Raw genomic sequence first — 12,793 nt, 5'->3', positions numbered from 1 at the left:
TTTTAGGGATTTAAATGCAGAAGGGAAGATATTTGCATTTTAATCATTTATTCAGTGAATTACTTGAAACTTGAAGTATTTTTTTCGTATTTGTTGTTTTAAGTCAAACATCTCACGATTTATGTAATATACTATGTTAAAATAAAAATATTTATTAAGAAGTTTTGATGTGATCAGTATCCTATTGCCTTCTTGCCGTTCTTTAGCATCTGAAACAAAAATAATCGGTTTATTTTTAGCGTGAAATAATTGCTGATAATATATTTACGGATTTCTCTGCAAAATATAATTCTGTAATAATACTTGAAAGTTTCTTTTCTATGGTGCCCAAATAAATCTTAACATTAAATAAGTTAATTTCTGAGTTTTCACCTGGAAGTATAAATAACAATCAATACAAGTAGGGCAGTAATTGGCACATATGGTAATCGCAAAACAATTTCCGATGCACGTGATCAACTTTGAGTGACAAGCGACAGCGCTGCCAGATTGTGATGGATTTATGAGACGAATTTTAATTTAAAAGTGACAAACAATATATTTATTATATCATTTTTTAAAGACGTTTACGTTTTAATTTTAATTTAATAACTAATATTTTAGTTATTAATTGATTTATTTGTTTTATAGCTTATTTTACTTATTACATATTGGCAAAAACTAGTCCATTATGAAGATTATTCTAAGCGTTATTATGGGTTATTTATTTATTGATGTACATCTTATGACGCCATAAGTGGTAATAACAAGTAAGAGGGTGCTACCTATTAATGCACAAACTAAGAATCACAGAACTTTGAAAGTGGTGTAATGTGCTTATCAATCAAACTTATTTTGCCTACCCTTGACTGCAGCCAAGGATAATAAAGGACCTTTATTGTCACGTTCTCGTTCAAAATAGTTTTTCAGGGAAGCTACAAGCTCTTTGCTTTGACTGTTTAACTGTTGCTTCGGCATATTCAGCACACGATTTCAAGAAATGCAACACAAAAACTCGAAACTTTACTTCTTCAAAGAACTGTTTGTGCTTAATAGTACAATTTAAAAAAAAAGACTATGAAAATAGGCTAGGATATGATACAAAATAATGACTGACATTAGGATAATTGTCAAATAATAAACGACAACCTTGCTGAAAACGGCGCAGTGTGACCAACATAGCGATAATAAAATTCGGTTTAAACTAATTTTTGCAGCTTTAATCTAAATAAAATATCTGTTACAATCATTTGCTCTATAAAGTCAAATGAAGAGCTGCCCGGTATCTTAGATTATACAACAAATTTAAACATTTTTGGCAAAATTTCATTTAGTCAGGTTTATACAAGTTTATAGACTTTAGTGTCAATGTCGATATGATTGATGATGACGTGCATCGGAAAATGTTTTGCGATTACAATATAATAACTTATTACTTAGTAATTTCAATATGGGACCTCTATCACAATCAATAATTCGAAATACTTCCTCAATTCCATGCAATACTTTCAAGATGTCTTGTTCTGTGTTCTTAACGTCGCCTTCATCATTGTTTGCCTATTGAGCATAAACAGAAGAGTAATATGTACGATATTGAATAAATATAAAACATCACGTCTTTAATCAAGCAATTTCTTTAATTGCAGTCATTTATTTTAAGGGATACTTGTTTTGAATTGTGGTAATTTAGGAATCACATAATGCTGATTGAGAAATTATTAGAGACACAATTTAAACATATTTTTACAACATACAGACTGTCCCGAATAAATAAAAAAACAAAGTGGTATTTTATAAATGGAACAACCTGTATATCATTACATTTTCCTACAATTAAAATAAATGTAAATTTGTTTAAGGTTTGCCGCATTTTAATCTTACCATTTATGAAATATTTAGGTTTTTGTCAAAATGCAGTAACAATTTTTCATTTCTCTAGGCGTATTTAAATTTTTAAAACCAAGTATTGTACCTACTGAAGTTTTTCTATTTACGAAATTTTGTGTTGCAATAATAAAAATTATATTACCTTATACAGAGTGTCTAAAATTTATTTTAAATAATGACTAGCTTTAAACGGCAATAACTTCTTTAATTTAAATGGAACACCCTGTGTGTTTTACGAGAATCAGTTGCACAATTTAATTATCTATCAAATTGTATTATACCATTTTTTACCTATCTCTAAAAATGCATTTTTTAGAGATATAGCGCATTAATTTGAAACCTCATTTAATCAATATACCCATGGAATATTGACATTTTTGATTGATGACATGAGATAAATGAGGTCTAAATTATAAAAAATGTATTTTCTAGGAAAACTTGAAGATATATAGGTAAAAAGGTATATAATACAATTTGATAGACAATTAAATTTGCATTTGATTATCGTCAAATATACAGGGTGTTCTATTTAAATAGGGCAAATTATTGCCGTTTAAACCTAGTAATTTAAAATACATTTTTAGACACTCCGTAAGGTAGTATTGTTTTTATTATTGTAACACAATATCTGATCTATAAATAAACTTTAGTAAATATTTTTAAAAACTTCAATACCCTTGGAGAAATGGAGCCTTAAAATTTTTACTACAATTTCGCAAAATTGAATCGATTTCAAAAACGGCAAGGTTTAAGTATGATAAACCTTAATTAAATTTACCTTTCTTTCATTCGTAGAGTCTAAAAATAAAATAATATACAGGGTGTTGCATTTTAAAAAATACAACTATAACATTTGATATTTATTTGGGACATTCCGTATCTTGTAAAAATATTTTTAAATTGTAGCTCTAATAGTCTTTCAAACCAAACCAAACCCAAAACTTAAATTTGCAAAAATCTAATCATATTAGTTTAGCTACAATACTCCATGTCGTATGTGATGTGTGTGTGGGATATATAAAATATGATCGAAAAAAAACTGCGTCAGCGACGGCTATGAAATGAAGATCGGTGTCATTTTATAAGTAAAATTAGGTAAGTAAAATGCTTACTTGTTGTGTTGCTATTTTTAAATCTTCTTGGAGGGAAGTTATCGTATGTTGTCGTTGCTTAGCTTTTTCCGCACTTATCTCTATCTGCTCATCTAAAAAAATTATGTAATAATTCCAGTAAAACTCAGAAATACTAATTTCTTCATTTTTGTCATCGGACAAAGCCAGATTAACCATAGAAATGTTTAATCATATTGTATTATGGAATATGAAGATCGCGGATATATTTTTAGGGTTTATTAAGATCTAACCAATTTTTTCATGAATGTCATCTACTGCTGTGCTTAATGTTTCTAACTCATGTCCAAGCTCATTAACATAGTTAAAGAGTGCAAAATTTTCTTCCTCCTGTTTTAAAAATTGAGAAGCAATTCTTTCTATATCCTCTTCATTGCAAAACGTCTAAAAAATAACGTTATTGTGTAGATATCTTCATATATTTAATTAAGATTTAAATACTTGAATTTTTGTTAGTGTTTCTTCGTAAACGTGTAGCTGATTTTCGAGGTCCTGTATTTGAGATTCTTTTTTTAAACGTTCTTTTTCTTCTAAATCTTTCAAAATTCGTTTTTGTCCTTTGACGCATAAGAACTCTCTTAGGGTCATATAATGATCTAGGCGCCTCTGGATTTCTCTCATTTCTTCGGAGTGTATCACAAAGTCCATTTCCGTTCTCTTCTTTAGAGCAATCAGTTTAGAACACCATTCTTCTCGTTGATCGAACGCAATGATGGCTTGTTCTATTAGGTCGACCATATATTTTTTACCGGCGTTGACATCCTTCAACAACTTTTCCCATATTTCATTGAAATGATTTCTGTAAGGTATCTTTTTCATTAAAAAAATAAATAAAAACATATGTTCGATAAAAAATAATCGTTTTTTGCTGTTTTTCAGATTTCCAGTTTTTCTTGATACTTTTTACCGCAAGTCTTTGGTATAATATAGCATGCTGCATAGAATCTTAAATAAAATACGTCTGTACTAGATCTGTGTCCTGTGTCTATGAAAGGAATTTTAAGAATGGTGGTCCAGGTAAAATATATTTTTATTATTGCAGTGAAACTTCTTTACGCGCGATGGGAGTAAAAATTCGATGGGGTCTTTAGATGGGTCTTTGGAAGGGCCGGCGGAAGGGCCGGGCGCCCCTAGCGGCCGCCCGGGGCTCCGCATGCGAGGGGCGCCGCGACGGCAACTAAAATATTTAAAAACAGTAATCTAAACAAATAGTAATGAAAAACCAGATCAATAATAAATAAAATATTAGCAATTACCATACCACATAGGGAAGAAATATCTGACTAAACAAAAACACTACTATATCCTATTATAGTTTACTGAAATTATGATCAAAAAAAATCCTTAGCACGAAAGCTTTGGGATAGTTTTGATTTCTTCTTTTCTATATATTTTTTGGGTGCTCTATTCGAAACTGGGATTTGGGAATTCATTTTCGTGGAAGAATCTTAAACAAAATAAAATAAAAAAATATAAATTTGATTTGTTCGTGGTATTTTATTTTTAACTCAAAAACTAACAACTTTTTGTAAATAACCCTTCTTTCTATAAATCTCGTTTTTATAAATTTCTAAACAAACTGTTTTGGGTCAAGGGCCGGCAAAATTGACAGTTTTACACTGACCGCTCAAAATCGCACTTTTTCTACTACCCTCAACCTTTATTTGTTATTAATGGCTGATGCCCTAACATTATATGAGGCAAATATTCATTCGCAAGAAGCTGAAGAGGATCCCGATATCCTTATTATCAAAAAAAGCTTATAAGTTTGCCTCATTAATTAAATTAATTTATTAGCAGTAGTGGGAAAAGATATCAATCTTTTGGTGGTTTTGATTGTTCCGGATTGAATATGTAGTAATACAGGGAAAATGGTAGTAGAATTTTCTCATTAGAGAAATTACACAAAGAAATACATTTCAAACACTGGCTGATCCTCATTTTGAAGCCGACAAAACTGTCTGATCATATACTGATTCTGCACGAAATAATCGATTGTGAAAAAGAGGAAATTTTTCTTAAATACTCACTACAAACGAGAAAAATAATGCAACTTCTTGCAACTAAATACTAATGTTTCCAAAGATCACTTATACCAGAACGAGACTGCCGAAGTTGGAATTCTATTTCTTATAAATCTATATACCGGGTGCGTCTCAAAAGTGGCTCACTCCTATAACTTTTTTAATTTTTTCAGATAAAACGATATTTTGTATGTTATTATCACAGATAACACATAATTTTGGATTATGTGTTATCTGTGGTTATTATATGACATAAATTAGGATTAATTGACAAATTCAATTGTTTTTGTTCACTTCCTGTTTCACCGGAAATTACTACAATTTTTGATTTTTAAATAGCACGCTTGGTATATTTCTTTTTCTTACTTTATGCAACAGAAAATGACACTTTGAATAAAATGACATCATATGTCAACTGTTGGCATTTTCTCATATGGTTTACTTGAAATTGTAACATGCGGTTCATAACGGCGAACAATTTGTCTCGAAACACACCAAGTGTGTGGTTTCAAATTATTCGTAAAAAATGCTTTTTCCAAATTTACAAATGAGCCACCTTTGTTCCATTTGAAAAAATTAAGATATGATTAAAAATACGATTCGGGCATCTTATAACCGGCCTGGACAAGACACGAAAAATATTAGATGATCAAATCTATTTTTCCAAGGCTCCTTGTTTAAATTAAGTATTAAATCAGTGTTTTTAACACATGCCATTCTAGATTGAAATTTAAAATACGATTTTTTAAGCAAAAATGTTGAATACATCGATCAAGCTAATCATATACTAACATACCAAATCTGGATTTTTTATCTAAAAAAAAATTAAAAAGTTATAGGGGTGAGTCATTTTTGAGACGCACCCGGTGTAGAAAAAACAACAACCATATAGACTAAGATTGAACAGAGAGAAGAATTTTGAAGTTTCTTTAAGTAAACATTTATTGTTAAAGTAGTATAAATATGCTTAGTTGTAGTTAAAGTATGCTATTGAAGGAAAGAAAGAGTTATTATAACTATTGGGGAGGGGGGCGCCAGATATGGTACTCGCCCGGTCTCAATATTTCCCTTCCACCGGCCCTGGTCTTTGGAGCATCGTATCTCGGGCCCTATGTGAGCTAGAGGGCTGAAACTCGGCATGTTGATAGGGCTTGAAGAGCTTTGCTGGAAAAAAGATACTTTCATTCCGAATAAAAAATTCTGGCAAGTATGCAAATGTCATCAAGACTTGGTTTGATCGCGAAATTTCTTACAGCATGATGAAAATTAGACAGGTGATCTAAATATTTCTGTACAGATTTGCACAATCGTTAAAAAATTAATTTTGAAATTAAATATTATTATACCTACCTTTCTTTTAATAAATGATCTATTTCTTCTCTTAGCTCTTTATTACTTGCCAGAATTGCACAGAATTTTTTTACCATATTATCTAGACGATTTTGAAGCATTTTTACAGTTTTTTGTCCCGTAGTTAATTGACTTTGAAAATGATTATCGGTAATTGAACTTTTTGGTCGAAGACTTCTGATATCAGCCTCCAACTAAAAATTGTTATTAAGCAATATAGAAAGCACAATTAAAAAAGATGAATGTAGAATGTAGAATGTTTAGGAGGAGAGTTAATCACCGGGACCTTACAGATCTATTGTGATCCCTTTCTTGAGTTATAACGAGTTATAACTCATCATAGAGTTTCAGGGCTTTAACAAAAGCCAGTATCTGAGACGGCTCCACAGAAGCCAGCTCTTCATCCTCGTCATCAGCCGTACCAAAGTTCATGGCACGAATGGCCGTCGTCTCGGCGCACTCAGTGATAAGGTGTTCTAGTGTCCTCCATTTCCCCATTTTCCCCACAGAATCTGCATTCGCCGTTGTTTCTCAGCTTCAGTCTACTGAGGTATTCGTTGAGGAGACAATGTCCTGTTAGAAACCCCCTGACAATCCGAAGATTGTTTTTACTTAACTCAAGGAAAACCTTTTTATCTCTCGGTCTTAAGTTCTGAGGAACTTTTTCGAGGGTTTTAGACCGTTGGAGGATACCCATTCCAAGTTACGGATGGAGTCTTCCAGATTCTTCAGTTCCGCTTCCAGTTGGTTACCGTTTCGAAAACAGAACGGTTCTGGTCCAGTTAGTGGAGTGTTCGATTCTTTTCTAGCTAGATCGTTTGCTTTTTCATTGCCTTCTATCACTTGGTGAGCGGGCACCCAGAGTAGAAGGACTTTATTTTCCGAGTTATTTTCTTTGCCTAATTTGTTGAGTTTTCCTAGGCATTCTTTGACCAACTTCGAATTGATGGTTACTGAGTTGATCGCGTTTAGTGCTGCTTGACTATCGGATAGGGTGTCAATTTCCTGTTTTCGATAGTTCCTATCTAAGATAAATTGAACGCATCTTTCGATAGCGTTAATTTCTGCCTGAAGGATACTAGGGTAGGTGCCCATTGGTTCGGAGTATTTAGTTTTCGGCCCAAATATTCCTATCCCTGTCCCTGCTTTGGTTTTGGAAACATCAGTATACCATGGGTTAAAAAATATAATACTCTCTGTCGAACTCTTGGCGAATCTTTAGAAAATAATTTTGACGAAGATATGTTTCAGTCAGGATTAAATTGTATTTTAAAACTGTATCAAACCATATAAAAAGTATTAATCATCTGAGATACACTGTAATATAATGCAATAATTGCATCAAGATAAGCCATTAAGTCTACCTATAATTTAGCTACTTAGCATTCTTAGTCTTCCATACTGAGGACACTGCACAACTCTATCTACTCAGGACATACTTTCAGTTAGTGGTAAAGATACAATGCATTATTCGAAATGTGATAAGTTATGCGTTTTAGATCCAAGGATGGATTGGTAACAAGTTAGAGCCTTTGCAGTAACGGTGGAAAAAGGTCCAAAAGATATTTTTCCCATAAAAATCAAAAGGTATTCTACATTTTTTTCTTCTTTTTTTTCATTCTAAAAAAGAGCACACTAAACGCTTTTAAACAGTTTTAGCGGCGTAGAAGAAACTATAAATATAAATATTTGGAAATACAGGAGGTCTAGGAAAAATTAACATTTAGTTTTAGATCCAAAGATGGATTGGTAACAAGTTAGAGCCTTTGCAGTAAGGGTGGAAAAAGATCCCAAAGGTATTTTTCCCATCAAAAATCAAAAGGTATTCTAACCAATCAACAGAAGTTGCACCTGCTAACCAACTAAAATTAATTTTTGCACTTGCAAAGAGATTCTGCATGTGCTCTAAAAAAGGCACATTTTTTTCTTCTTTTTTTTCATTCTAAAAAAGAGCACACTAAACGCTTTTAAACAGTTTTAGCGGCGTAGAAGAAACTATAAGTATAAATATTTGGAAATACAGGAGGTCATGGAAAAATTAACATTTAGTTTTAGAATATTAAGAAATATATTATTAATACAATGGCATACTGGCATTCACATCCAAATGTGAATATCTGGGCACTGACCCGGTATAAACATTTGAACCTGCAGAAAGACATCTTAAACTATATCATTAATGCCCACTTGCACCGTTTGTATAAACTTTGTTTAAAGGCTAAACAGTAATTAACTATAATAAAATATGTATAGTTAATCGCTGTTTAGCCTTTAAACAAAGTTTATACAAACGGTGCAAGTGGGCATAAAAAGCACAGTAGAAAATACCTTTTTAATTTGAATGTCCATCTCCGTGATATCCTCTTTTTGAACTTTCACTTTCTCACAATAATCGTCATAAACGCTCAACAGTTTGTAAATATCCTTAGATAATTTTTCATCTTTTCTTCTTTGGTTATCACAGGTAGCAATGTTTATGTCTTCATAGAGCTTCGCTCTTTCATCTTTGAGTCGTTGTATAATTTTTCTTTGTTTTTCTAGTTTGGTGTTTGTTTCTTCAGAAAATGCTTTACGATCATCTTCCATAATACGTAACTGAAAATTACAATTAAAAATTGCATAAGTTAATATTTTCAAGAGAAGTTAATAGTTTTAAGAGAACAGATATTGTGAAAGATAAACATGTATTGGTATAATACGATCAAAAATTATAATCATTAAGTGTACAATACCTTGATGTAAGCTGATGAAAAATTAGATTAATTTATGAAGTGAAACTTCAAAAATTCACGCGCTGGGAGTAAAAATTCAAGTCTGTGACACGACACGTCATATAGCAGGCCAGATAAAAAGTAGTACGGACAGCCTACGGCTTAGAAAAAATCGTCCCATTTAAATTAAATGAAATTTGGTATGTTGGTAGATTGGATCAAGGCCAACTTGACCGCTGTGTACAACACGTGTCACTATGACACTTAGTTTTGACGTAAGAAACGCCAAAAGTTAATATCGCCCGATCGCGGCCAAATTTGGTGGTTAGGCTATGTAAAGGTAAGATGTTTTACCGGAGGATTTGTTTTTTTCCGACACTGCGACATGCGACAACGACGTGCGACACTACGGTGTGCCGTAAATTTAATCTAGCACTAATCAAATTAGTATGTTGTTTAACCTATCGACTTGCGGCAGCGACATGGCGGCATCGCAGATGTCGCTGTGGCACGTCATCGAGAAAAATAAAATCTTTTCTGAACGATATCGCTGCTAGTTCTTTTGTAGCATACACCGCATCGGCGTCGATTTATTTGGAATTTTTGGTGGTTAAATTATTTGTTTTTTTTTCTGCCATGTCACAAACATGAGATGATGACTTCAACGAACGTTTAGTAGATTGTGTACGTACATTTCCAGTTCTCTGGGAGACGAAAAGAAACTCATATAAGGATAAGGTGGCCAAACAACGCAGGGAAAAATATCTCGGAGTATATGTCAGAATGTTTCTGAAAAGGTTCAGGAGCGTGAAGCAGTAGAGCTAAATTTTCTTCTTCTTCGTCATAAAGTAAAAGAACCACAGCAATATTACGACGAATAGCGTTCATCTTAATAAACTGCACTGCTTCGAACGATTTGCTGAACTAAAGTGTCGCATGGTAAGAAAACACGTTTGTCGCAAACCCGCAATCCGCGTCGCCACAGTTTATCGCACGTCGTTATCGCATGTCGCAGTGTCGGAAAGTAAAACATCCTACCTTAAGCGACGGTGTACAGGGTCCCATCCTGCAAGGTGGATCTAGACCTCCGACGATCCTTAAGGTTATCGGACGGCTGTAATGTTCTACAAGCAGAGATTTACGCCATAAGGGAAGCGGCAAGTTGTATACGAGAGAAAATTGCTGATAGACCAATAGGGGATACAGATTGATGACTCATCAGATATACTCTGACAGCTTGGCCGCTTGAAGAAGCATCACTATGCAATCAGTGAGATCGAAAACTGTGATGGAATGCCGAGGAGCACTGTCCTGGCCGCGTCAGGCCGGGGCTACTCTCTGCGCTGGGTGCTAGGCCACAGGCCACAGCAATGTGGTGGGCAATCAGGAAGCAGACAGAGGCCCGATTCTGTAAACACTTCTCTTGTCTAGTGACTCATCAATCGTATACAAATAGCATAGGCTAGACAGGAAATTTCTTGCTACGGAGCTTACAGAATCCCACTGCAGACTCGCCAAAGACGGGGCCAGGGGAGAGGCCGTGGCAGATGACCCACCACTTGTGATGATCAACACACTGAAGGAGGCTATAGGAACTGCCATCAAAGCCAAGCAGCAAGAGACGTGGCAACATTGTGAGGACTGCGCTACAGCTCGAAGACTATGGCTAGTGGTAGATAGCAAAAAGACAAAACAACTACTAGAGCACAAAAAGGACCTAGTACGCATAATTTTAGGTGTCGTCACTGGAAACTGTCCCACGGGGGTAAACCTCGTGAGATGGAAAGTTTCCGACGACGACTACTGCAGAGAATGCGGAGAGGAAGAAGAAACCATAGAGCACCTGCTCTGCCACTGTCCGGCATTGGAATACCGACGCTTTAAAATTTTAGGGCAAGGTTTTTTGGAGGGTCTAGAGGAAGCAGCAGAAATCACCATCAGCGACATCGGGAACTTTGCAAAGAGCTGGAAGTGTTTTAACGGAAAGAAAGAATGAGAGAAAGGTTTGGTACAACAATAACAAGGGTATCGCAATCTGCCCAAGGCCTCCGAGTGAGGGATCAAATATGATCCCAAACCCCAGCAAACCTAACCTAACCCAACCTAAGAAGGACTTGTGTTCCACTATTCTATTTTTTCTCAACACTCACACTGTACAATCAATCATATTAAATCTTACGAAGAAGAGACATTTTACAAGTGTTATTCAGAGAGTGCAATAACTAGAAGCGGTTACAGGATTCGAGGGAGGGGGGCTAGACACAAAACTTTACTCAAAGTACATATCCTGAGTCGTTTCTGACATAATAAATTAATAATATCTATATAAAGGGGGGGGGGGGCTTGAACCCCCAAAGCCCCCCGTGGATCCGCCACTGGCAATAACTAAATGGTGTGGGGAAAGAAAGTCAGTTATTTCGGGAAGAAAGACTGTCATTTATCCAGTTAGTCAATATTTTGCCTGCATATAGTAAGATTAGGTATATGACAATTGGCAATATAGTCCTTTCTGTAAAATGTCTCCCATTCTACAGCCACTAAAAGAAAGTAATGTTTTCTCATTTCGGGTAAGATTCCGTTCTGCAAAGTTCTGTAAATATTGCCAATAAAACGAGGAGGAACTGATATAACTAAGATATCTGTTTTATGTTAAAAGCTATAGTTTTCAAAAACAGAGTTACAAGTTACAAAAAGCCGCAAAAATTAAAGTGTCAAAAATTCCGTCACAAAAATACCGTATGATCGAAAAAAACGGCGTCCAGTTGGCTGGAAAATGACAATCGATGACATTTCCCATAAAAATTTACATATAAAATGACAGCAATCTTCATTTCATAGCCATCGCTGACGCCGTTTTTCTCGATCATACGGTACATTAAATTCTGCAAATGTATATACTGCATCGTTGTATTAGATAAAATTAATTTCTTTATTTAATAATTATAAAAAAATATAATAAAAAAAAATCGGCGTCAAGTTAGCTTCGATCGCTGCCAATACCTAACAAGATGTCATATAGATCTTCATTTCTAAGTTAACTCTAACGCCGTTTTTTGATCATATACGTTAAATAATTTGATATTGCAGATAAGGCTTTAAGTTATTAGAGGCTATGATGCAGAAACGTAACATGTAAAGTAAAGTTATATTTAAAATAACCAATCAGTATTTTTAATACATTTTTTATACGACAATAATCATCTTTCAACATTTTTTAAATTTTATTTTCTCAATAATAAAGCTACACTCAAGCGACAAATATTCAAAAATCACCATTAATATTGCTTTCTGAATCAACATTTTCTTCTTCCCCTCACCATCATTTTTAAAAATATTTTTAAAACTTACCTGTCGCTGAAGTCTGGCTAGCTCCTCTTCAGCCATGGCAATCATTTCTCTTTCTGTGGTAGAATGAACTGTGGCATTCATTGCTTGTATCATGGTTAGGCACCCGCAAATTTAATTAATTAAAAAATTCTATTTTCTTTTGTACTTTTAATGGAAGTTTTATCGATATGTCTTTTGTGGCTACTCCATGGGGATAATTTGTCATGCGCACTATATTACTGCACGTGTCTATAAATGTATAAAATCCCATAATTTTAGATATGTTTAGTCGATACACAATGATACTCAAAATTATATAATGTTTATACTACTGTTACTATATTCTAGCGTAGGTTATAGTCAACATTTCATTTTTTTTTCAATA

General features: G+C 34.0%; 1 protein-coding gene across 1 annotated transcript; it reads right to left on the bottom strand.

Moving 5' to 3' along the window:
• Window positions 1–3: 3 nt before the first annotated feature.
• Window positions 4–12,479, bottom strand: LOC115876057 (coiled-coil domain-containing protein 63). The gene is made up of 9 exons (XM_030891732.1): window positions 12,430–12,479; window positions 8,699–8,965; window positions 6,371–6,564; window positions 3,438–3,795; window positions 3,230–3,380; window positions 2,979–3,070; window positions 1,416–1,536; window positions 269–372; window positions 4–209 (listed from the first exon to the last, which is right to left on the bottom strand). The coding sequence occupies exons 1-9, from the start codon at window positions 12,472–12,474 to the stop codon at window positions 174–176; spliced, it is 1,368 nt and encodes a 455-aa protein (XP_030747592.1). The 5' UTR covers window positions 12,475–12,479; the 3' UTR covers window positions 4–173.
• Between the last annotated feature and the right edge of the window lie 314 nt (window positions 12,480–12,793).

The sequence above is a fragment of the Sitophilus oryzae genome, unplaced genomic scaffold, assembly GCF_002938485.1.
Source record: "Sitophilus oryzae breed Bouriz unplaced genomic scaffold, Soryzae_2.0 scaffold_1396_pilon_pilon, whole genome shotgun sequence".
NCBI lineage: Eukaryota > Metazoa > Arthropoda > Insecta > Coleoptera > Curculionidae > Sitophilus > Sitophilus oryzae.
This window is presented reverse-complemented; position numbering and strand designations above follow the sequence as displayed.